The 22153-nt window shown below is 39.1% G+C and overlaps 1 protein-coding gene across 3 annotated transcripts in view; it reads left to right on the top strand.

The window, feature by feature from the left end:
* Srrm1 (Serine-arginine repetitive matrix 1) overlaps nt 1-22153 on the top strand; it is a 638713-nt gene that overhangs the window by 247049 nt on the left and 369511 nt on the right. For all 3 annotated transcript variants that reach the window (XM_067135198.2, XM_067135197.2, XM_067135199.2), the window contains exon 7: nt 10607-10744. In XM_067135198.2, the coding sequence (XP_066991299.2) occupies nt 10607-10744 (138 nt within the window). The remainder of the gene's footprint in view (nt 1-10606; nt 10745-22153) is intronic.

Consider the following 22153-nt stretch of genomic DNA (forward strand, 5'->3'; position numbering starts at 1 on the left):
ACATCTACACTGTTCGTGGAGGCCCAAATGCACAGTGGTGCTGCCAAGGCAAAGGAAGGACTGCAAAACATTTCTTTTCTTCAAGTCTTTGATTGCAAGAGCGGCACGTAAATATAGGCCTATCTATGCCGCTTACATAAAAAGTCCCGATTTGTGACTCTCAGCGTGCTGTTTGATCATCACTTCACTTCTACCCATGGCTACCAGACAATAAAATAAATAGCTACCATACTTTAAAACAGAACTACTGCTCAACACCAATGTCGAGAATAACCGACTATGATCAAGGGTCAACACAAAGAGAATGGGCGTGTGTGCTTGAAAGTGTATTTGCTGTTTGACTGATTGTGCTTTGCAGTGCTCTTTGGCCAGTGAAATGGTTTCCACACATTGAATGATATAACCCTTTGGCCCATCATTACTTGTGAAAGGAAATATTCCCTTGCATACCATTTATGTATTTTTTTGTCACTTGAACGTAAATTTGAATAATCACATACATAAGAATACGCAGAGCAAAGTGAGCGTTTAGCTCGTCTATAATAACAGGAAATCAATGCTTTTGTTCGTAAGTAATACTGGTTCCAAGGGAAGCAGATAAATTAGCAAGAAATATAGAGGCATAGGCATTGGTTTCCTTAGTAACGTGATCCCAGAGCTGTGGGGTTAGAAATTCATTCCCTACGTCCATTTCTTTCGGATTATTTCCCAACCCCCTCCTCACTATAGAGTGAATTTCAGAAACTGGTTTGCATGTTACAGAAACAGGCTTATTGTCAACAAGATCATAATTCCAAGTATCATTTTACTAGAATTTTCACCCGCTCTTGTAGCATTCTGGTTTTGTCACGTAGTTTCAATTGGCACTATCATCTCGGAACTGAACTCAGAATCGCTTCCATCACTGTCAGTTGAAGAAGAAGAAGTATTTTCACTCTCCAGAGAATCATTTCGACTTTCAACATCACTATTTTCAAGCCAGATACGAATAACCTTATCCATGCCGCGCTTGGAGGCCGCCATGATTGTTTACGAGCGGCAAACTGAGATGCTTTTTATTTTCCGTACTTCAGCTCAGAGTTACTATTTACACAGAGAAAATAGCTTCAGGTATCATCTGACATCAATCGGGTGGGCTGAAAAACAAACAGAATAAATCTCTCTGCCCAGCTAACCATGATAATTAACTTATAAATGTTCGTGCATCAGGATGGAAGTGTCCGTCAAAGTATGTTACCGCCTTACGATCGCAATGGGCGCCATAATAATTCTTTCTCCTGAAATAAATAACATATGCCTTATTTTTAAGAAAAATGCATCGTTTTAAAAAATATATATGTTTATTTCGTATAAAGCTGAGAGTTTCGCATGTATTTCGCATAAATTGCATAATTTTGCATTTTGAACCAATTTCGCATTTTATCGCTAATCCAAAATCGCTAAAAACCACTCGTACGGGTCATATAAGATGAAGGCACATACACTGACAAAGTTTCGACGTATTTCGCATTTATAGCAAATGCTAAAAACCACAAACTAGTTATGGTGCAATACAGGTCTTGTGCTTAGATAGCAGGGGCAGTTTAACTCTTTGCTGTCCGTAACGCTCCAGAGCGCTTGAGTATTATCACCCACCTGCCATGTTGAACGCTCCAAAGCGCTCGTCACACTCGCGTTCATTAGATGTGTGTTCAGAGAAATATTGAAGGGTCTTGTCAAACCACAGTGCATTACCTTGACTCAGCAAGCTGTCGGGACCTTGTTGACAACATTTCCTATGTGTATTTCCCAAGCACACCTACTTTTTAAAAATTGTCTTTCAGTTAGAGATTATTCTTGTTCTTCAAGTTCACACCATGTCGTCTAATCGCGGAGTTGTGCCGAAAGGTATGAAAGAATGTGAAATTGAAGATATGTTAGAAGTTACTGGAGATAGTGAGCTTTCTAGTTGTGCTTCAGAATTGTATGCTGATGAATGTAGTAGTGATAATGATTCTGAGAATCGTGAGCATGAACAAATATTGTGTGAAGATCGAGGGACAGGGCTACAAAGAAATGTTACTAGTGATATCTGGAGTCAGTATTCACTTGGTTGAACTGAAAATAAGGGAAAACAATGCTGGTCCAAATCACGATTTACCTTCCGGGAGTTTAGAAAAAGATTTTTTTGAATTACTTGTGAGATCGGAATTTTATGAGCTAGTAGCAGATCAGACAAATATTCATGCCAAATGTTTACAAAGAAAAACTGGCACTGTTGATACTACCTGGAAGGACACTAACACTGATGAAGTAGAGGCATATGTAGGAGTTCTAATTTATATGCGATTGGTTGTTTTATCTGAAATAGACAATTACTTCGTAGGGGCTTTTGCGTGTGCCTGTTAGTAAGGCAGGCAATGACACTGAAATGGTTTTGGAAACTTGGGCAATATTTACTAAGTAGCCATGTAAACAGGCCAACACCACAAGATTAGCATTGTGATATTCTGTACAAAGCAAGACCAGTTTTCTGCAACTTACCGAAAAATTTGGTTGTATGTACCTGGCCGGGAACTCGCAGTAGATGAAGCTATGATAGTTTTCAAGGGAAGATTTATCTTGAAACAGTACCTCCCAGGGAAACCTACCAAATGGGGTATCAAAGCATGGGGTATTGCTGACAGCGGAAATGGCTACCTTCTGTAATGTGAGATTTACAAGGGTAAGAAAAAAACACGGGACTAGATTTTATTATTAGGAGAGCAGGTGGTTTTACTCCTGACAGCCATATTGGGGAAAGTGTTGTCACGTTTACTTTGATAACTTTCTCAGTTCTGCAAATCTGATGAAATTATTGTTAATCCATAACACCTATAGTTGTGCGACAACGAGGGTAAATAGAAAGGGTTGGCCCAATCAGTTTAGGAAACCTGTACAGTTGAAACTCAAGCAACAGTTATAACACAACAGTCTGGCAAGATAAACGTACTGTTCTTATCTTGTCAACAAATTCAGATTCTGCGAATGATGGTACAATGAAACGAAAAACCGGTAAAAGCAGTGAAGAAATAGAAATTGCATATTCTTGTGCTGTCATAAATTACACAAAATATATGAGTGGCGTGGACATCAGTGATGAGAAAAGAGAATTCTACGGGGTTGCTCGATCATCTAAAAAATGGTGGAAATTTATTTTTCATTTAGTGATCAATGTGTGCATTGTGAACAGTCTCATTCTTTATGATATGAATAACCTACCAGCTCTCACAGCTCATGGGAATAGACAGCTGAACTTCCGGGGCTACTTGGTGCAACACCTGATCGTAACTTCATGTCCCGCAAACGTATGGGCAGGAAAAGTAGTTTACCCATCAGCTGTCCGTCCCTTAAATGATTTCATTTTCTTGTGAAGATACCATATTTACTCCTGTATTAGACCTTCTCTTGTATTAGACCCTCGTTGCCTTTTCGAGACGAAGAAAATTAAAAAAATTAATCTCGCATACAAGACCCCCAACATAATTCATCAGAGAAGAACCACAATTCTGCTTCTATTTGCTTTACGTCGCACCGACACAGATAGGTCTTATGACGACGATGGGACAGGAAAGGTCTAGGAATGGGAAGGAATCGGCTGTGGACTTAATCAAGGTACAGCCCCAGCATTTGCCTGGTGTGAAAATGGGAAACCACGGAAAACCATCTTCAGGGCTGCTGATGCTGGGATTCAAACCCACTATCTCCCGCATGCGAGCTCACAGCTACGCGCCCCTAACCGCACAGCCATCTCGCCCGATTCTGCTTCGAAGCGGTTACAAGCTTTATGCGGCTCTGATGATATCACACAAATGTGTGAATAGTTTTCTCCGTGCGACCCACGCAGTGAAAACTCGTCAAAGTCGTGTGGTACATCTGTGTTTTCGTAGTTGTCCGCCTCCGTAGCGTAGGCCTACTGCAGCTCAGATGACGTCGCACAAATAGGTGAATAGTTTCGTGTTCGACCCGCGCATTGAAAGCACACATCAGTCATGTATAGGTGTGTTTTGTAGTTAAGAATATCTGCCAGCGTAATTACTGTAGCTGCCGTTCTCAGGAGCCTGAATTTGAATCCTGGTACCATATTGCCAGAGGTTTACGAATGGCAGAAATGTTGTGTTGCGGTAAAAATTGTCCATGCAATTCCCTTCCGCTGGGGGCCTGTCTAATTAAGTGCTCCACCACCTCGGGACGAGAAAATCAGTTTACTTTAGTTAAGAAATGATTACAGTTGTTGTTAGGCCTATTAATATAGGCAGACAAGATTATTAACAGAGTGATGGTTTAATATCCCATAACTTGGGCCAATATAGGATTTTTTGGGACAGAAGTAGGTTTAAAACATGATAAAAACAATCCAATCACAATTGTTGGAGACACCAAGAACAGATTTCAATTAGAAATGTTTCTGGAAAAAGCCAACAGATGTCACAAATGTCGCAAATGTCTCCAATATGCGACCTTGCATCCCGGCGTACCGGTCCGCTTGTGGAGTCCTGGCCCAGCCGCTGGAGCGCGTACCAGTCTGCTTACGGGTGCATAGGGGTTAAGTCTCCTTTTTTAGGCTTCATATATCCGCATCGAACTGAGGAACTGAAGTCCTACGCTGTATCCTAGGACTTCACGTATGTCGCTTTCTAAAACAAATGCCTATAAGACCTTGCTTATCGACAACTGAACACAAGTTGCATCTCTCAAGATCAATCTTTTAACAAGTCATTCCTCAAGATTTTATGTTTGATCAAGCTTTTTAACTCGTTATTTACCATCAGTTCAACGTCTTTTTATGTGATTACAGCACAGCAGGAATATACAAGACTGTCACGTTACAAATGAACTTCGAGTTTACTTCTTCATAAAAGGTGTTGACATTTCTACGTACATCCTTTTGACTGTGAATAATATCTTATATTTGTTATGTGTGTTTATAACTGTTTATGATTTAGTACTTTTGCCCTGTTCTCTTAATCAGCTGATGACGACACTTTGTGTCGAAACCGGTCCAAAAGTTAATATGTTGCAACTTAATATTAGTACAACTTAATAACAGTGTATTGACTAGGTGGAACCTCTACACTTTCTTTTTAGTATTGTGATTCTCAGTTCAATACGCAACAATTATGAAGTTTTTAACTTTAAAAAGCAGTTGTTACCTCATTAGAAATAAAGACTGAAGTAAACGATGGCTAAATTTTAACACTAAATACTGCAATTAAGTAAGAATGGGATACACGTCAAGATATGGCAGATTGCATCATTGATTTCAGAGGTTAGTTTTATATTTTCTGGTGTCTGGATTAAATTTTGGAAAGGCTATTATCATGTAAATTTACAGTGAGAAGGTTATCACTTCTCTACTGGCGCTTGGAATATGTTTTCACTATACATCTGGTGCGGTTAAGTTAGGTTAGGTGATGCTGTTTGAATAAGAAAACTGAAACATTTGCCACAAATGGTGGGATTGAGGTACGACGTTCAGATTCATTTTCTAATGGGGCAGAAGTTTGTTTGTTGAGTTGCCACGAATTTTCTACCTTCTTCACCCTTGGAAGAATCCCGCTGTCGTTTAACTTAAGATTCAATAGATCATTAACTCTTTGGTAAAGACGGAACAGTCTAGCTTGTACTCTTTTAAGTTGATTTGGGGATGGATCACGTACTTCAAAAAAACTAACCACGGATGCTAGCTCAGTAGTGTTGTCCATGATCGTGGAGAGAGCCTCATAAATGTCTGTCTCTCCCAAGTTTGGGATACTAATTGGCAATCCAAGGGATTCTTTAAGATTGGTGGTATCGGCTGCAACCGTTCCTCCAGATTGAACATTTCTAATAGCGAATTCATAAATTAATTCCTCCTTGCGCAAATAGCCGGGATGGAGGACTTCGCGAGGGCCGGAGATGATGACAGAAACTTTTACAAAATTTACAAATTTAAAAGATCGGAACAGATAATTCCAGCGACTGAGAAAATTGTTAAGAGTTCAAATCAAAAGCAATGTTTAGCCGCCAAAAGGGGCTTAATTGAGACCCATTCAACCACGCTCTGCTACCAGTTGTTCCGAGGTTTCTGTGGAACAGCAGAGTGAAAGAAGGTGCTGGGGTGAATGGGTCTAACTACAAATGCCAAGAAAGAAAATTTTAAAACTTAAACTGAAGGTTATATTTCCTTTTTTTTAAATTCAACATTAGCTAATTTTATAACAATGAAACATTAGGTAAAATGACAAGGCTTTAACCAAATTCACAAAAATCCAAAATTTAGAGACAATTTAACAATATGGGCTTCAAGCCCCAAGTTTTACAATTTCTGAGCTCTCAGCTCATAAACACATATTTAGCAAAGGGCAGAAATCCCCTAATAACATGGAGCACTTGCTCCCACCTAGCAGTGTCAAGCCTCCTAGAGGCATATATCCAATACTTAAAAGAGCTGACCCGCTCTCAGTTTTCCAAGCCTATTAAAGGCAATACCAGGTTTTACACTAAATTGCCATCAAGGCACAACTTACACAAAATGAAACGGGGGTATATTGTACCCAACCTACTGGGCATTAGTAGAAAAAGAATAGGTTAAGTAAATGGCCCAAAATGCAAAAATGAATGGAGGTGTGAATTTGCACTCCTACATGAAACTTCTTAAAACCTAAGAGGCACTAGGCCGATGAAACAGGGGCTATTCTCAACTATGAAGGTGGCTCGTATAATGAATAAATTTAACACATTAAGAAAGAGTAGAAAATCAGTTACCAAAACGTAGTCACCTCAAGTCAAAATGAAGGGGAGCTCGAGAGGGTAAAGCACTCTCTATCCCCGATTTACAGTTACAGATTTAGTTAAGTTTTACATAAACTGGAAGAAATTTACATATTTATAGAGATAGGTTACATGGTAAAGGTTTCGGACCTTCCCCACGGGTTAGACTGCTGAGCTAGCAAGAAATAAAGATGTTAAGTGGCCATTACCTTGCTGAACAGCTGCTGCCTGATGAACGAGGCACCTCCCGCCTCCTGCTACATTTCCATACACTAGGTTAAATGTTGATCAAGTGGCTGAGAGACAGGAAAATCAGCAGTTTTTATACCCTCGGGGAAGGTTCGAGACCTTTCGTGAATAATTAAGACACACCCACAGGCTTTTATTGGCTACAGTACACAGTTACACACAAAATCGAAGAAGACATACCGGATTGGCTGAAAATTAATTAGAAATAATTGATTGGCTAACTTCAAAACTGGCGGAAAGAAAAGATTAATATTGCCAACCCACAAATGAAAGAACGAAATTTAGTAAAGAAAAATCTTATGAGTACAAAATTTCTTCAAGAAAGTTCCTTCACTTCGCATCAGGGTGCCTGATTATAGTTTTTTAGTAGAGACATCTATGAGAGAATGTCCAAACTTCTTGATAAATAGTAAACAAAAACACGTTGAAATTCACATAGTGACATCTTCAGAGGAACGGTTTAAGTATGTCCAGTTTTAAGTTTACTGTTTCTCCTGTTGAGGAGTACCTTAAGGCGGAAATTTCAAATGTGCGGCGTAGAGGTCTATCACCTATACACAAGCTATAAGAATACTGTCAGTGTGATGGAATTTGAAAAAGTTGACCATTGAATTTGTCACCAGTGTTTAAAGTTTGGACTCGATGCCTGGAAATTCTAGTGGGTGTAAAACTGAATGTGTCTTACATTGCTTTGGTGAACTACCATATGTGGAACAAGAACCACTTTCTGTTATTTTGTGTAAGTTTTGATTATGGACTGTTATGAATTTCATTGTTCAGTCTGCAAGTCTATGTTATGAATTAAATGAGTGCCTCCTCAAGCCTCTGTTTTCAACTAACACTGTGGTCTCATCTAGTTCTACACACCTGACATTTGGTAAAAACCAAACTAAACATACACATAGCTTCCTTTATGAAGTTCATTTTCCGTTGTTTCATGCCATCTGTATTTATGTATGTATTGTATATAATACTTTTTGTCACCTTTCAATTAATACTGTAGTTCTGCATATTAGTCATACGATAAGTTAAAAAAAAAAAAAATTCGTGTGTCCTACTGTAGCATTTATCTCCTCCTTGTAAGTGTGTTCTTGCCATGATTTTACGTGTTTTTTTTAATCACCAGTCACTCTTATTTTGACATTTGTTACTTTCAGCTTATAAGTAGAAGCTTCATTTTCTTGCTTTAATTTATGCACGATTTCACAAAAGGGAAACAACTTATAGTGTTATTTTCCAAAACTAGTCTTGTGTAATTTGTGAGTTACTTATGTGATAGGTCGATACTTAATGTAAATAGAAACAATGTTGATAGTTATTCATTATTCCTTTATTATTATCCCAGTCAGGATTATAGTACATAATCAATTACACGATGATGATTACACCCTTCTATTCATTCTTTACTTCATGGAAGATAACATAGAGCAAGGAGCTGTCTTTCATTAGTCATCTCTGGTCATTGACAATCAATCAAATTGTCCTTAGGAAAATTCCTCTCTGCATCAACGGATTAACAGGGCAGCCAAATGGATTTTAATATAGCATTTGCAAAGTTCTGGTGCATTAATTTCAATACTTTCAGTGACTGAATTATTTCAGTTTGTTGATTGAAAAGTTCTTAGAGTTATTTCGGAACGATATATTTAACAGCAAGGTAACCCGCGATAATGTCGGACCTTTTTGGCATTTGAAAGGCAGGCAATTTTTGTGTTCTTTCGCTCATAACCAAAACGTATTTATAACTTGATTGAATTACAATGGTTGGATGAAAAACATTTTTCAGAAGCCCGAAATTATGTTGGCATCATTTGGGGACATCTGCTTTTCAACATTTTGTACAACCAAGGCATCATTGCAGCAAGAGTGCCACTTCATGTTTTATTGAGTCACTAAACACTTTAGTAATCTTGTTTACGTAACTAGTTCACCAACGTCGATTTTAATACAGCATTTGCAAAGTTTTGTAGCATTAATTTCATTGCTTGCAGTACTGAATGATTTTAACTTAATTGAGGTTTCTTCAATTTGCTTCAGAACTATACCTTTAAGAGCAAGGTAACCAGTAATAATGTCAGACTACTTCAACATTCTTAAAGGCAGTAAATTTTTGTGCTTTTTCGCTCATAGCCGAAACATCTTTATAGCTTTATTGAATTACATTAGCTGGATGAAATAAATTCTTGAGAAGTACGATTCATTTGCTAGTATTATTTGGGAATGAGTGCTTTTCAATTTTTTGTACGACCAAGGCACAAGAAACATTTTGCATGAAGAAAGCCACTTCATTTTTCAACGAGTCGTAACCATTTCAGTAATCTCATTTATAAGTAATTGAAAAAAAATGAATTTATAAATAGACCTTTTTTCATGAATTATTAAGAAAAGAATATTCATTAGGACATATTCTCTATGGAATATTGTACGAGTGTTTCCTTGACGACTGCTTTCAATTGTAGAAATAATTTATATATTTTCTCTTGAGATTGTTTGTTTTAATGTTGTCAATCTTATGTTAATTTTAAGGACACTTCCTCCAAAGCATTACTTTGTCAATTTATGTATTTTTCATCTAAACAGTGTTATGTGGCTGAAGATGTTGATAATATACGAAACATGTACCACTTTTAACCATTAAATTGCCTTAGGCAATCATTGTATCGACTAGGTGGAAAATAAATAAATAGTTGTGAATTTAGATTTGTTGTTGTAGCACATCCATTGTAGCTGGTTTTTCCTGATAAACCTAATATTTTTGGGGTCTTCTGTAAAGGAAGTAAAGTACACCAGATACTTTGTAGAGGAAGTTGAGAGGTGTTAGGTCTCTGGATTGTGATGGATACTCATCAGCACCTCATTGGCATGGTAAAAGTAGAGTTTTAGCAAGATACCCCCAGGCATCTAGGTGGTACTGAGCTGGAGTGTCATTTTCTTTCATATAAAACCTCTCGCTCACATATAGCTTTCAGGTGACAGGTAAAATAGATGTCTGTAGCACCGGTAACTGAACTTTCTAAGAAAAACGGCCCAGTCAAACCCCAAGGGGACAGACCACACCACAAATTATGTCGCGGTAAAATGATGGCTTTGTTGAAATGGACGAGCAGATTTATGGGGGCCCAGTACTTGCAGTTGCGGCAGTTTACAGTAGCATTTAGTTTGAATTGTACCTAATCAGACTGGACAATATTCCCTGCAGACTCGCCATCCTTGCGCACCATCCTTTCAAACCACTTGAAGTACTGAATTCATCAGTTTGGATCATCCTCATTCATTGCATGCAACAATCTTGGATTATACACCTTCCATTTCACACTCTTCAAAATTCCTTGTTCACTATATTGACTAACTCCGGTTTCGCATTTCATATACTTCTGTGGTGAGTGTGTAAATTGTTGGGAACACAGCTGCGGAGATGTGATTGTTTCTAATATTATTAATGGCTAATTTTTTAAATGTCTACTCTATTCTCAAAGTATGGCATTTTATTGTACGACATCCAAGGTTATCAATCATCTGCATTTTAATCTGTATGTACCTTATTTCAGTCCAGTTTATAATTTTTTTTCTGTTTTTAATTTTGTAGATCATCCTCTCCTGCTTTAGGAAAGTCCTCTGATCAGAAAGGTGATAGTAAAGATGAAAGAAACAATAATGATAGGGACTCATCATCTTCACCTGAACGTTCCTCAGACGGCAAGAAGAAGACTGAACCTAATAAGGGGTAAGCTGGTGTCCTATACGTCAGTTACATTGCATGTTCTTTAACTGTTATTAACTTGGATGACAGTAGCTTCAGTCTCAAGAACTAACCAGGAAGTGATGGGATGTCGGGGTACATAATTTATATCCTCCCAATGCACAACACACTCCTTTTGGTTTGTTGTACTGTCAAGTCAGAGGGTAGTGAATGCTTTATACTACCATAGTAGACCACAGAAGATTAATAGATTAGAATACTAACAGGTAGGCCATCCCGGGTAGCTGTGCTGCCATTGGCTGGTGCGCGTGACGTCACCCTGAAGATAGTGCTACCACCAGATTCAGTGCGTTGTGTTAAAAGGTACTGTTAGCTGAGTGTTTTTAGATCTAATCTTGTTAGATATTTTAATTACACTCCACAGAGGACATAACATTAATCATTTAAAATTAATACAAAAACATAACGCCTCAAATGTGTAGCTGTAATGATACAAATACACACACACTGCGATTGTGAAATTGAGAAAAATAACATTTAATGAACGAAGTACTCAAACTAATAAGCATATGTAAGAGGTAAACACTGAATTCAACAAAATTAACATAAAGGACAATTAGTATCCAACTTAGTTAATTATTGCAGCTTCAAAAGGAATTAAAATACAAGGTATGTGAGATGTAGTTTACAGGAAATGCAAAAATGGTAAGTATTTTCTACTATAGGTATATCTAGAATTATGTTCTGTTGGAAATGAGATATTAACTCGTCTTAAATGATAATGCTACCCAGAGAAGATTCTTCTTCACAGCATCCTTTTGTAAAATGTCTATGTCTTTTCTGGCTCATATAATCTATGTTCTCTTTCTCACATACAGCGATATCATTTTATTGTGAATTTCAGGGAATTATGTGGACCTAAAGTCACGTCATCAGATCAACCTTAACACATGACCATCTAAATTCATTTTGTCGAAGCTGATAACTGCTACCTTCTGTAAGAGCTTAAATGTTTCTGCCCTCAGCTGTAATGAGATTGAGAACCTCTGTCTGAATTCCAGGTTTACACTTTAAAATGCTTGGCCCAATTTTGAAAGGTTGAGCAACAAGGTAGAGGGTATCTCTTTCTTTGCAAATAAATATGTGCCTAGAGAGAGAGAGAGAGAGAGCTCTTAAGATAACTACATTTGCAATGTCGTTGAGGCCCCACTGCCCTCTCTTGGTTTTACTCAGAAGGAATTGAATTTGGCCCGGAGAGAAACATTGATCAGACACTCTTCAGCTCACTACGTGCTTCTTGTTTTGAATTGTGCAAAGATTTTTTCGTAAAAGGTATAGCATATTTTGTAACTTGGGACTTGTTCATGGCCATAAATTATTTCCTTAATGACAAATTTTCTGTCTTCAGTCTCTGAAATTAAATTAAATGGCGTATGGCTTTTAGTGCCGGGAGTGTCCGAGGACATGTTTGGCTTGCCAGGTGCAGGTCTTTTTTTTTTTTTACACCCGTAGGCGACTTGTGCATAGTGATGAGGATGGAATGATGAAGACCATCCCCCCCCCCCGTGCCAGCGGAATTGAGCAACGATGGTTAAAATTCCCGACCCTGCCAGGATTTGAACCCGGGACCCCTGCGATGAAAGGCTAGCACCTAACCATTTAGCCATGGAGCCGGATACAGCCTATTGATTTCTTCTTTGCTGTTATCAGCTACATTAATGGTTATGAATTTCATATATTTGGTCCGTATTGAACTGAGAATAATATATAAGTAGTAATAATAATAACAACGTAAACGTTTCCACCTTTTCAATACTAAAATATATTCACAAAATTATAAATTACACGGTAATTTGCTCCAATACGGCTGATGATGACCCCTAGATGGGTCGAAACTAGTACCGTGTAATTTATAATTTTGTGAATATATTTTAGTATTGAAAAGGTGGAAACGTTTACGTTGTTATTATTATTACTTATATGTTATCAGCTACCTCGATAATCGTGTCTATACTCTTTGATTGGTGAAGTTCTCTAGAACCTAATGTGATAATTTCTGTGTACAAGTAGAAAATCATAAAGAGAAGGAAATATAGTAATAGATGTAGCCTATTCACAATAATTTCATTTTTTTTCCTGTCAGAATATTAGTAAAGTAATTATTTTGATACCACTAATGGTGCAAATGTTGTCAGCTGATCGTCCTCATTTCTTGTACTTGTAACAACAATCTCATTTCCATGCCAGTTAGGCAATTTTACAGTTGGCACTACACATGATGGCAGATGACGTTCACCATACCCACACCCTGCCTTCGGATCGCCACATTGTGTACCGTGATTTGCACTCAGTTTTTTTTTAAATTTTTTTAATGGCAAGCCCAGCAGTCTATTTTTCAAGCCCTGTTCATAGTTTTGAGGGAGGAAACTTGCAACAAATTCTAGAAGCGTTATGGTTCATTTTTCAGCTCCTTGACACCATAAGATCCGTTTAGCCCATAAATAGTATTTTTCAGGCCATATTTTTACACTCTGCAACAGCGCCGTTATTCCTGCTTCTACTAATTTTACTACCTCCTTGCACTAAATAACAGATTATATTCTAAACTTCAAGCCTCCGTGGATCAGACGCCAGCACGCCGGCCTCTCACTGCTGGATATCGTGGTTCAAATCCCGGTCACTCCATGTGACATTTGTGTTGCACAAAGTGCAGGCGGGACAGGTTTTTCTCAGAGTATTCCGTTTTTTCCTGTCATCATTCATTCTAGCAACTCTCTCCATTCTCATTTCATAGCATCTACACTATGTGATCAAAAGAATCCGAACACCTGGCTGAACATTATGTACAAGTTCGTGGCGCCATCCATCCGTAATGCTGGACTTCAGTATGGTGTTGGCCCACCCTTAGCCTTGATGACAGCTTCCACACTCACAGGCATACATTTATTCAGGTGCTGGAAGGTTGCTTGGGGAATCACAGCCCATTCTTCACGGAGTGCTGCACTGAGGAGAGGTAGCGATGTCGGTCGGTGAGGCCTGGCACGAAGTCGGCGTTCCAAAACATCCCAAAGATGTTCTGTAGGATTCAGGTCAGGACTCTGTGCAAGCCAGTCCATTACAGGGATGTTATTGTCGTGTAACCACTCCGCTACAGGCCGTGCATTATGAACAGGTGCTCGGTCATGTTGAATGATGCAGTCGCCATCCCCGAAGTGCTCAACAGTAGGAAGCAAGAAGGTGCGTAAAACATCAATGTAGGCCTGTGCTGTGATAGTGCCACGCAAAACAACAAGGGGTGCAAGCCCCCGCCATGAAAAGCACGACCACACCGTAACACCACCGCCTCCGAATTTTACAGTTGGCACTACACACGCTGGCAGATGACGTTCACCATACCCACACCTTGCCATCGGATCGCCACATTGTGTACCGTGATTCGTCACTCCACACAACGTTTTTCCACTGTTCAATCGTCCTATGTTTACGCTCCTTACACCAAGCGAGGCGTCGTTTGGCATTGACCTACGTGATGTGTGGCTTATGGGCAGCTGCTCGACCACGAAATCGAAGTTTTTTCACCTCCTGCCGAACTGTCACTGGATCCTGATGCAGTTTTTGAATTCCTGTGTGTGATGGTCTGGATAGATATCTGCCTATTACACTTGATGATCCTCTTAAACTGTCAGTGGTCTCTGTCAGTCAACAGACGAGGCCGACCTGTACGCTTTCGTGCTGTAAGTGTCCCTTCACGTTTCTACTTCACTATCACATCAGGAACAGTGTACCTAGGAATGTTTAGGAGTGTGGAAATCTCGCGTACAGATTTCTGACACAAGTGACGCTCAATCACCTGACCACATTCGAAGTCCTGAGTTCCACGGAGCGCCCCATTCTGCTCTCTCACGATGTCTAATGACTACCGAGGTCGGTGATATGGAGTACCTGGCAGTAGGTGGCAGCACAATGCACCTAAGATGAAAAACGTATGTTTTTGGGGGTGTCCGGATACTTCTGATCACATAGTGTATCAGTCATTACTCAATCACTTTGGGAGTGGCGACCCCATCGTACTAATAGTCTATATATGATTCATTCATTACATCCCTGACCTGGTCCCTGGCTGGAAAACAGGTTGTAGATTTTCTTTTTAAAAATTTTCATTCTAAACTTCACTCACACATTTTAATAAATCACTTAATAAATACGCAATAAAATATTAAACAGGTGATCGGAGACCACTTACTAATGTTACCGCATGGAATACACTGTAGAAGTGTCCTTACAGTGACGCCACAAGCTGCAAGAGCAGTTAGCGCGGGGAAGCAATTCTGGCACCCCCTGGGTAGTAATATTGTGAGCTGGGCAGGCGGATTTACTGTACTGGCCTCTTATATAATATCTGTTGTACACCATCAAATTTTTCTTTCAATTCAATTCTTCACATTTAAGTTGTCAAATCTTGTTGATGATAGTTCAACATTGCTGAAGGTTTGACAAGATTTGAAAAGATTTTGCAAGGTTTAATAGAATTTTGTTTCTACATAGGGGAAAGGCAAACAGCACTTGTGGTTCTTGCACTAGCAATGGGATACATTCTCAATAAGAAGAGAAACACATTATAAACCGTACGGGAGTCTCGTACAGTACTGGCCAGCTTAAACTTTTCCCTTATAAAAAATAAAATTCTATATGGTATGAGATTTTGATACACTAATGTATAATTCATTAAATACTTTTGCAATGTCAGGGTGTGATTTTCATAAAACCTTATCAAAAGTTTCTAATATTTGAAAATCCGACAAAGCTTAATTTCTAAGAACTACAAAAACCTTCTTCCAGTACCAGCCAGTTCCTGTTTTCTAAGATATCTATGTCTTATAAATTGTTAACATCAAACGACAATGCAGTGAGCATGAAAATAAAGAATTATTAGAATTGACATCCACTAACTTCAACTTTAGTTTACTTTTTGCAATAATCATAAATAAAATACAAAATATTTTCTTGGTCAACACATCAAACATGCACCCAGCCTTTGTATTCCGTACACTGCAGCCATTCTTCATTAAGTAACTCGCAACATATAATGCATATGTGTTTCAGTTTGCTTAGTCTTTACATAATATTCATAAAACAACTTCTTTGTGGCAGTTTTGTTTTCCTTGCTGAACTGGTGAGGCACTTTGAAATGCTTGGCCAGATCTAATAGACTATATCTTAACCGACTTCAAATTCAGAATGTACGAGTTTTCTGGGGATTTTCCAATGATATAGACTACTATCTGATCTATAGTGAACTAAGTATCTCTGGGCCTAGGATAGAGAATATGAAATCGATCCGCAAACGAATAAGGTTAGAAAATCTCCAGGATGAGGAAATTAGTACACAGATATGATCAGTGAGAAGTTTCGAACAGTAGACAGTAAGCAGGTTCAGGATATAGAAAGAGCATGGGTGGCATACAGGGATGCTGTAGTAGAAACAGCAAGAGAATGCCTAGAAACAACTGTGTGTAAAGATGGTGGGAGGATGAAGTGAGAGCAACTCGTGAACGTAAAAAGAAGGCTTATCAGAAATGGCTCCAAACAAGGGCTGATGCAGACAGGGAATTGTACGTAGATGAAGGAAACAGAGTGAAACAAATAGTTGTTGAATCCAAAAAGAAGTCATGGGAAGATTTTGGTAATAACCTAGAAAGACTAGGTCAACCAGCAGGGAGAACTTTCTGGATGGAATCTTAAGAAGGGAGGAGAAAAAGGAAATGAACAGTGGTTTGGGTAATTCAGTTGAACTCGTAATAGATCCCAGGGAATCGCTAGAGAGGTGGAGGGAATATTTTGAAAATCTTCTCAACGTAAAAGGAAATCTTCCTCGTGGTGTTGCGAACAACCAAAGCTCATTGGGAGGAGGAATATAATGTTGGCAAAATTACACTTGAGGATGTGGAAAGGATAGTATATGATCTCCATCATCATAAAGCAGCAGGAATACAGTGAAACCTCGATTCTCCGTTTTTCGAGCGACCATGAAAATAAAACGTACAACGCGGGAAAACGGAAAATCCGGGAATGAATGAAAACCATCAACAATTTGGCTAAACATCACAAAAATTAAATATGTATTATTATAATCTTACAAAAACCCGTAAACCAAACCAAACTACAGCCCCAGTGGGACTTTGCCTGCCAAGCGACCGCTGCTTAGCCCGAAGGCCTGCAGATTACGAGGTGCGCATGGTCAGTGCGACGAATCCTCTCGGCAAATATTCCTGGCTCTGTAGATCGGGGTCGCCATCTCACCATTAGATAGCTCCACAATTAAAGGTATTCACGTAGGCTGAGTGGACCTGGAACCAGACTTATATCCAGGTAAAATTGTCTGAGCTGGTCGCAATCGAACCCGGGCCCTCTGGATGAGAGGCGGGCATGTTAGACCGCGAAACCGCATTAATTACCGGTACGCGAGTTCAAAATCTGGGTACTTTATATTCAATTTTACAGGGGAATCTTAGTCAGTTTCCCGTGAAAACTTCTGTCAGTTCAGCAACTTTGATTAGGCTAGCCAAACTTCGATAAATCTAATAACGCCAAGCCAAACGACACTTGACCACAAGTAGTTTTTAATTCTCCCATCTAATAAAATAAAGCACATTAGATACAAAAGCACCCAAAATGATGGCGAAATCCGTTCATTTCTTAATCTTTCATTGTAATTTGGTCTCCGGTATACTGTTCGTAGTCCGTTTCTGGAAATCTCGTACCGCGTAAATTAGGCCTACATCGACTTTTAAAGGTTATGTTGAACTCGAAAACATGGTTTCGATTGTAAGTATCGATTCTTAAAAGTTCTCGAATGCATTATATTCAATTCTGCGCGTCACAAATCGAATCAAATTGGAAAGATAAAAGAAATGTAAAAACTTCAGAAATTACGGTTATTTGTGACATTGCGGTCATCTGGAAAGCGCGCTCGCTGCACATGTCAGTACGAGTTTGAAATGATACCAACCATTTAAAATGTAACGTGCGCAAATAAAACGACTGCAGTTTTTGGTATTTTAACACGAAAACGTAACATTCCCAGTCTTACATCAGGACCTAAACAGTAATAGGCAATCCCAAGACCTCCCATGGCTTTCTTTTTCTTTTTTTTTTAAATTTATAATGTAGGGTCCAACATCTGTTTTGGTCTCGCTAACATATCATGTACGATAATATCAAAAGGTACTGAATTTGTGTTAAGAAGGAGCAGTTTCGATTCCTGCCTGAAAGCCCAGTTACTCTGCAGTGCCCTGAGCGAAGTGCCGAAAACCTCTTCGGCAGTATGATCGAAAAAATGTAAAAATATAAACGTCTAACCCTGGACATAATATGGACGTTTTAAAAGTGCAAACATATGACGAAACTCGTTCCGTCTTCATGCAGAGCTGTCGAAATGCGCCGTGTCTCCTTGCAATTGTTGTAGGCACCCTCTGCTTTATGATTTTCCGAGATTCTCTAAACAATACCACCTGAATGCGATGCTAAGATGTTCTCTTATGCAAGTTCACCGCCGATCGCTTTTCTAGTACCGGTAGAGTACTTGCTTTAATTATCGCAGTGACGGGGAGTTAACGCCAAGATCCAGAAATATGCCATAGCCGTCCTTTCGTGAGATACAGTTTATTAAAAAACGATTGATCGAGGATTTAGCATTGATGGGACTGGAATTTCTGGACGGTTGATCCGGGAAAGCGTTTCTTCGAGGAACGGATAATGCGGGACTTTTACAACGTGATTTAATTACGATGCTCGCGGGACCACGTAATTTGAACGCATATTCCGGGAAAACTTATTTTCCGGGAACGGATAATCGAGGTTCCACTGTAGATGAAATTAGACCTGAAATGGTGAAGTATAGCGGGAAGGCAGGGATGAAATGGCTTCATAGAGTAATAAGATTAGCATGGGGTGTTGGTAAGGTACCTTCAGACTGGGCAAAAGCAGTAATTGCACCTATTTGTAAGCAAGGGAACAGGAAGGATTACAACAACTATTGAGGTATCTCATTGATTAATATACCAGGCAAAGTATTCACAGGCATCTGTAAGGGAGGCTGCGATCGTTGGTTGAGATGTAGTTAGATGAAAACCAGTGTGGTTTCAGACTACAGAGGTGCTGTCAAGGATCAGATTTTCAGTATGCGCCAGGTAATTGAAGAATGCTATGAGAGGAATGGACAGTTGTCTTTATGTTTCGTAGATCTAGAGAAAGCTGCCCCCATTGTGCAGGGGTAGCGTGCCTGCCTCTTACCCGAAGGCACTGGGTTCAATTCCCGGCCAAGTCAGGGATCTTTACCTGGATCTGAGAGCTGGTTCGAGGTCCACCCATCCTACATGATTACAATCGAGGAGGTCTCTGACAGTGAGATGACGGCCTCTGTCTAGGGAACAAAGGATAATGGCCAAGAGGATACATCGTGCTTACGACACGACACCTCATTATCTGCCGGCCTTAGGCCTGAGCAGTGGTCGAGTTATAGGCCATTGCCTTTTGGGGCTGTTGTGCCATGGGGTTTGGTTTTAGATCTAGTGAAAGCATATGACAGGGTAGCGAAGGAAAAGATATTCGTCATACTGGGGGACTATGGAATTAAAGGTAGATTATTAAATTCGGGAGATAGTGGGTTCGAGCCTCACTGTTAGCACCCTGAAGATGGTTTTCCGTTTCCCATTTTCACACCAGGCAGATACCGGGACTGTACCTTAATTAATGTCACAGCCGCTTCCTTCCAATTCCTAGGCTTTCCCTATCCTATCGTCGCCATAAGACAATATCTGTGTCGGTGCGACGTGAAGCAAAAACAAATTTTTAAAAATTAAAATCAATCTAAGGCATTTCTGTTGACAATTGGGCTTCAGTGAGATTTGATGGTAGAATGAGGTCTAGGTTCAGGGTATTTACAGGGGTTAGACAAGGCTGTAATCTTTCACCTTTGCTGTTCATAGTTTACATGGAACATCTGCTGAAAGGTATAAAGTGACAGGGGATATTTAGTTAGGTGGGAGTGTAGTAAGCAGTCTGGCGAATGCTGACGACTTGGTCTTAATGGCAGATTGTGCCGAAAGCCTGCGGGTTAATATCTTGCAACTTGAAAATAGGTGCAATGAGTGTGGTATGAAAATTAGCCTTTTGAAGACTAAATTGATTTCAGTAGGTAAGAAATTCAACAGAATTGAAAGTCCGATTGGTGATACAAAGCTGGAGCTGGTAGATAATTTTAAGTATCAGTATTTAGGTTGTTTGTTCTCCCAGGATGGTAATATAGTAACATGGGGGCAGTTTTCTTCCATTTGCAGTTAAAAAAGTGTAACTGTACATCCAACATCGAAAACTTGCCAACCTTGACGCAAATAAAACCCACACCCCAATTTTCGTGCCTCAATTTAAAAAAAAAAATATTTGGGGTTATTTGTGTAAATGCAGTAATTCCAGTAATAAATTGTTCGATTGTTTACTTTAGCCTTATTTCTAATGATTCAACAACTGCTGTCATCCTCGTTATTTGTTCATTTATTATGAAAACGCGGTCTCCTCATTCATTTCAATTTTGCTTTATGGAACAGCAGTAGACTGGTATAACTAATAGACATCAACATCAAATGTCGACGAGAGAGCTCGCAAGTGGACATAGGGAGAAAGCGATGTTGTTAATTAAATGAAATTAGTTTCATTATGATAGATCCGTATTGAACTGTGATTACAATGGAGTTAAACTACTGTATTATTAAGGTCCACCTTTTCAATACAAATTGTGCAGAGTTTAAATTAAATATATGATTGGAGACTAGTTTCGACCTAATAGTAGGTCACATCAGCCTAAATCAAAAATAAAACATAAATACCGAAGAAATTAAACAATGTAAAGACCCATAAGGTCTCGAAGAACAAGTGAGCCGAAGTTATGGTGTTTTTCAAGATATTCATAGACGTAAAAACACATGGGTGCTAGAAAAGGCTCTTCTGTTTTTTGGAACTTGATGGAAGGTGATTGTTGCGCGTGGAGGCTTAAGAATCCAGAGATGTGCTACACTATATTAAAAAAGAGAGATCCATAAAAGAACTCCAGTGCACCGTAAAAAACCAAAAAGTTGTAAAAGTAATCCTTAAGTTTCTGGTCATGGAAATCGATAAAGGCTGGTTTCCAAGCAATGCTGCTGTTCATTCAGAGATCAATTGAAATTGTAGTAACATTGTCTTCTCAAGATGTTTATAAACTTGATATATATGTGGATGCGAAGTATGATGCTAGAAGAAAGTTCTTCTGTTTCTAGAATCTTGAAGGCCGATGGATGTTACGTGAGGTGGATTAACTCTTGGAGAAAGGAAATCTAGGTGTATAAATATTAAGAGCTCAGATGGAAAGGCACTTGTAGGGAAACCAGAAAGATGGCAGGAACATATCCAACAGTTGTATCAAGGTAAAGGTGTACATGATTTGGTTCTGGCAACTCAGATGGTAGAGCGCTGACCTCCTTAGCCCAACTTGGCAGGTCTGATCCTGTCTCAGTCTGGTAGAGAAGGTGCTCAAATTCATAGTTAGTGGGACGTAAAATCAATAACATTAACATTATTATGTGCTAATAACTTATATTTCTGAATAAATTTCAAGGCTCCTGAAATAATACAGTATCCGTAATCCGATATACAGTAAATACGTAGAAAGAGACAAAGATGTTGGTCGGTCACTTGCTTTCTTGGCTTACGCTGCGTGAACCATCGACGATAGACTCCAAGTGTAAGCGTACGAATTGTAGAGCATAGAGACCTCTACAAAAATAGTGTGCGATGGTATATACGTATTTCCAACCGTTGCCCTCTAGAAGCGATTTTATGCTATAGTCCGCGGTAAAAAAATAACTCCTTAAAATTAAATAAATATTTCAATATTATCCTCAAATTTATCATCAAAATAAATTGTTTGACCTCCTCCAGTATTTCATAAGGATTACAATAACCTTGTCAGACATTATTTGCATGAATGGTTCAGAAGTTATGACTGTTTTAGACTGTAGTGGTAATACGTCATCAGGATGGGCGAGTGCTGTCTCATATCACATGTCACGCAGAAGGCGGCCAGGGAAAGAAACAAGTGAGCGCGATGCGGGAAGACACCCCCCCTGAATCAAGCCCACATATCTGACGTCCGTAGATTTAGAAAAGGCATTCGATAATGTTGATTGGATCAATCTATTTAAGATTCTGAAGGTGATTGGGATCAGATACTGAGAACGAAGAATTATCTACAATCTGTATAAAATTCAGTCTGCAGTGATAAGAATCGAGGGCTTTGAAAAAGAAGCAGCATCCAGAAAGGAGTGAGGCAAGGCTGCAGTCTATTCCCCCTCCTTTTCAATGTTTACATAGAACAGGCAGTAAAAGGAATCACAATCC

The sequence above is a fragment of the Anabrus simplex genome, chromosome 1 (assembly GCF_040414725.1).
Source record: "Anabrus simplex isolate iqAnaSimp1 chromosome 1, ASM4041472v1, whole genome shotgun sequence".
NCBI lineage: Eukaryota > Metazoa > Arthropoda > Insecta > Orthoptera > Tettigoniidae > Anabrus > Anabrus simplex.